Below are 3,728 nucleotides of genomic sequence, written 5' to 3' on the forward strand. Positions count from 1 at the left end.
GGATCCTGATGCCAAGCCACCCTCCCGACCTCCGTACCGTCTCTCACAGCCAGAACTCGAAGAACTGCAGAAACAGCTCGAGAAACTGCTCAAGCACGGTTTCATCGAACCCAGCAGATCACCGTATGGAGCACCCTTCTTCTTTGTTAAGAAGGCTGACAGTTCGCTGCGCCTGGTGTGCAACTGGAGACCTCTGAACAACATTACCGTGAAGATGCAAGCCTGTCTGCCATCTCTTTGATACCATACGTGGAGCAAAATATTTTTCAAAGCTGGACCTAATGTCGGGTTATCACCAAGTCAGAGTTAGAGAACAAGATATACCAAAGACCGCAATCAACACCCCGTTCGGCCAATACCAATTCCGTGTGATGGGGTTCGGCTTGACAAATGCACCAGCAACTTTCATTGGCCTGATGAACAATGTCCTCCGTCCATTCCTACGGAACTGCGTCGTAGTCTTCCTGGACGGCATTCTTGTGTTCAGCAGGACATGGACCGAGCATCTAAAGCATCTCGACAGTGTCCTGTCCGCACTGGAAGAAGCTCAACTGTATTGCAAGCGTGCCAAGTGCGAATTTGTAGCTCCGTCCATGAAGTTCCTTGGACACATCATCTCTAGAGAGACAATCGGTCCTGATCCGGAGAAGCTGCAAGCTGTTGACGCGTGCTCACCACCACAGTCAGTTTCTGAAATCCGTCGATTCCTGGGTTTCGCCAACTATTTCAGGCGATTCATTAAGGAATATGCATCAATTGCACGGCCTTTGGAAACACTTACTTCAAAATACTGGAAAGCATTCCCGTTTTGTATGGAGCTCAGCACAGCAGAATGCTTTTGACATGCTGAAGCAAGCACTTGTATCTGCACCAGTTCTGCATTTTACTGATGTTGCACAACCGTTCAGTGTGGTGACGGATGCTAGCCATACAGCCATTGGTGATGTCTTACTTCAACAGGAAGATGGTGATTGGCTCCCAGTCGCCTACACCAGCAGACGACTACGCCCAGAAGAAGTAAACTACACAGCAATGGAAAGAGAAACGCTAGCTGTCGTCCACGCTTTGAGAGTATGGAAGCTGTATCTATTTGAACGGCTTGAAGTTATCACAGACAACCAAGGTGTGAAATATCTAGGCACCAAGACCAATGTGTCTAAAAGGGAAGCTAGGTGGATTGACTTCCTGGCAGACTTCAATTTCAGCATTGTCCACCGATCCGGCAAGGAGAACATCGCAGATGCATTGTCCCGGTCTATTGCCAGCGTCGAGGTAACCGTACGGCAAGAACAACAGTTCCAATATCTGTTAGTAAACGGCTACGCAGCCGATAAGTTCTGCTGCACTAGGATCACCGGATTGAATGATCAGGACGAGCAGCTGCAGCAGCGTTACCACTGGGATGCCTCCAGCAAGCAGCTCTACTTGAAGCATGACCCTGAGTGGAGGCTTTGCATGCCGGCTGGACCACTGCGGAGAAAGTTGCTCAACCTATGTCATGACAGCGTGTCAGCGGGACACCCAAGGCGTGACCGAACGTATGCGAAACTTGCTCGGAGGTACTATTGGCCCAGAATGGGAAGATTCGTCGCAAGGTATGTGAAGGCATGTCGAACATGCCAGCGTACAAAGGGAGACCGTTTTGAAACCAAGGGAGAATCGACTCCAGCCGTTGCCAGTACCACAAGTGCCATGGGAATGCATTGGCATGGATCTTATTACCGGCCTTCCAACTACACCGCAGGGTAATGATGCGATTCTGACTTTCATCGACCGGTTGACTAAGCAAGCCCATTTCGTTGCCACTAAGATTTCTATAGACGCACAGGGTGTGGCTGATCTGTACATGCGCAATGTCTATCGCCTACACGGTCTCAGTAAGTCCATTGTGAGCGACCGTGATCCTCGTTTCACTGCCGAGCTTTACCGTGATGTCTTCAAGCAGCTGGGAGTTCGCCTCTACTTTTCAACTGCCAATCACCCGCAGACTGATGGTGCAACGAAACGAGTGCATCGGACAATGGGTCAAATCTTACGTTCAGCAGTTAACCATCGGCAGACTAATTGGGAGGAACTTCTGCCGATGTGCGAGTTTGCTTACAGCAACATGGTTCAAGGATCTACAGGTGATACTCCATTCTATTTAAACTACGGCCAACATCCGTTATCTGCTGCAGACGCCCTTCTCCGGGCGGTGGTTTCAACTTGCCTTGAGGCGCAATCCTGGGTCAATCGCCAGAAGTCAGCACTGCAAGTAGCAAAGGACAGCATCCAGAATGCAATCCGAAGCCGAGAGTTCTACGCCAACCGGTCAAGACAAAACTCGAGGTTCAAGGTGGGGGGTGAAGTGATGGTCCACAGGGACTATAATTATAACCACGTCAGTATCACGAGATCAGCCTTGCGCTAAACTGAGACTACGCTGGTTCGGTCCATTTACAGTCAAGAAGGCATCTGGCTCGACTATGCGGTTGGACCTCCCAAGAACATGTCGTGTCCATCCGGTGTTCAACACAGCTGCACTGAAATTGTTCGTTACTGATGAACTCAATCCTCAGTCACCATCTCCACCACCCATAATTGACCTTGATGGCAATGAGCGTTTCATTGTCGAAGAAGTAGTTTCTCATCGAATTCACCGCGGAATGCAGCAGTACTTGGTAAAATGGAAGAGTTTCGATGAGCCGGCATGGGAGCCTGTAACCTACTTGATGGATGAATCCCGATCACCAATCTTGCCCTTGAGGCAGTATCTTCAGAACTAAATTGAATGGGAGGGGAGTAGTGTGATAGTTCTCACCTTTACCTATCAATTTATTGAATGCATTTCACATCCCTCTCTCATGCAGACAGTGCACACTTCCTTGACACTTCGGTTCTTCTCACATTCTCATTGGTGTTCTCTCTATTACATTGTGATAAAACAAGGCTCTTCTCAGTTGAGAGGGCGTGTTACTTCCAAGCTACTAATGCAATGAATCTATTACACACACACACTTTCTCTCTCTCTCTCTCTTTCATTTTCTCTCTCTCTCCTCAACCATTCTACCTCGCCTTCTCTTGTCTTTGTCGCACTAAATCACCCCCTTTTTTTAGGCTATGTTGCGCAAACTCACGTCAACGCTGAGACCATAGGTCGGTGTTGTGGGCTTGCCTCACCAGCACAGGCTTGCTTTGCAGGCCCTACTCTCCCTGCTGTTTTGTTATTGTATGCTTTGTTGTCTTCTCCCCTTCTGACGAGTAGGTTGTGTACTTATTAAAAAAAAGAAGAAAAAAAGTAAGACAAGTGTATGGTTCGTCCAGGCAGCAACCGAGATTGTGTGCTCCCAGCTAGCCCGTAAATCCTAAGGCTTGAAGATCTCAAACTACAAGTACAAAGCTTTAACTTAATGATAGCTACTTGTGTAATTATCTACCCGAGCCCCACGCCGCACCATAATGGCATACAACTAAAATGAAAACAAGTAACGACTAGCAGCTTCGAGTAGAGTAGCGTACTTTCGTTAGAAGTAGGCAAACAAACAAAAAAGAGGCAAAGTACCGCTGGATCATGGGGCGGAGCGTGTAATGAGGGCGCGCCATGCATGCCAGAGTGTCAACAGCCAACCCAGGCCAGTCAGGATGGATAGCCAAGGAAAAATTTATTAGGCATGTTGAGTCAGACGATGCATTGACCTGAGCTGAGTGAGCGGCTCTGAACTGAAGAAACAGGCCAACATGGCAACAGC

At 48.5% G+C, this 3,728-nt stretch overlaps 1 protein-coding gene across 1 annotated transcript; it reads left to right on the forward strand.

Moving 5' to 3' along the window:
- Positions 1-281: 281 nt before the first annotated feature.
- LOC135813488 (uncharacterized) lies at positions 282-3,135 on the forward strand. The gene is made up of 4 exons (XM_065326581.1): positions 282-682; positions 909-1,595; positions 1,879-2,335; positions 3,097-3,135. Exons 1-4 carry the CDS (start codon positions 282-284, stop codon positions 3,133-3,135), a joined length of 1,584 nt encoding a protein of 527 aa, XP_065182653.1.
- The last annotated feature ends 593 nt before the right edge of the window (positions 3,136-3,728 follow it).

This window comes from Sycon ciliatum, chromosome 4, assembly GCF_964019385.1.
Source record: "Sycon ciliatum chromosome 4, ocSycCili1.1, whole genome shotgun sequence".
In the NCBI taxonomy this organism is placed as follows: Eukaryota; Metazoa; Porifera; class Calcarea; order Leucosolenida; family Sycettidae; genus Sycon; species Sycon ciliatum.

What these genes read in the sequence shown, in the direction of transcription:
- LOC135813488 (XM_065326581.1), top strand. Translation starts at nt 282, where the DNA reads ATGTCGGGTTATCACCAAGTCAGAGTTAGAGAACAAGATATACCAAAG. An exon ending in GACGCGTGCTCACCACCACA is followed by an intron (nt 683 to 908) that starts GTCAGTTTCTGA and finishes ACAACCGTTCAG; the next exon opens with TGTGGTGACGGATGCTAGCC. An exon ending in ATGGGAAGATTCGTCGCAAG is followed by an intron (nt 1,596 to 1,878) that starts GTATGTGAAGGC and finishes ACACGGTCTCAG; the next exon opens with TAAGTCCATTGTGAGCGACC.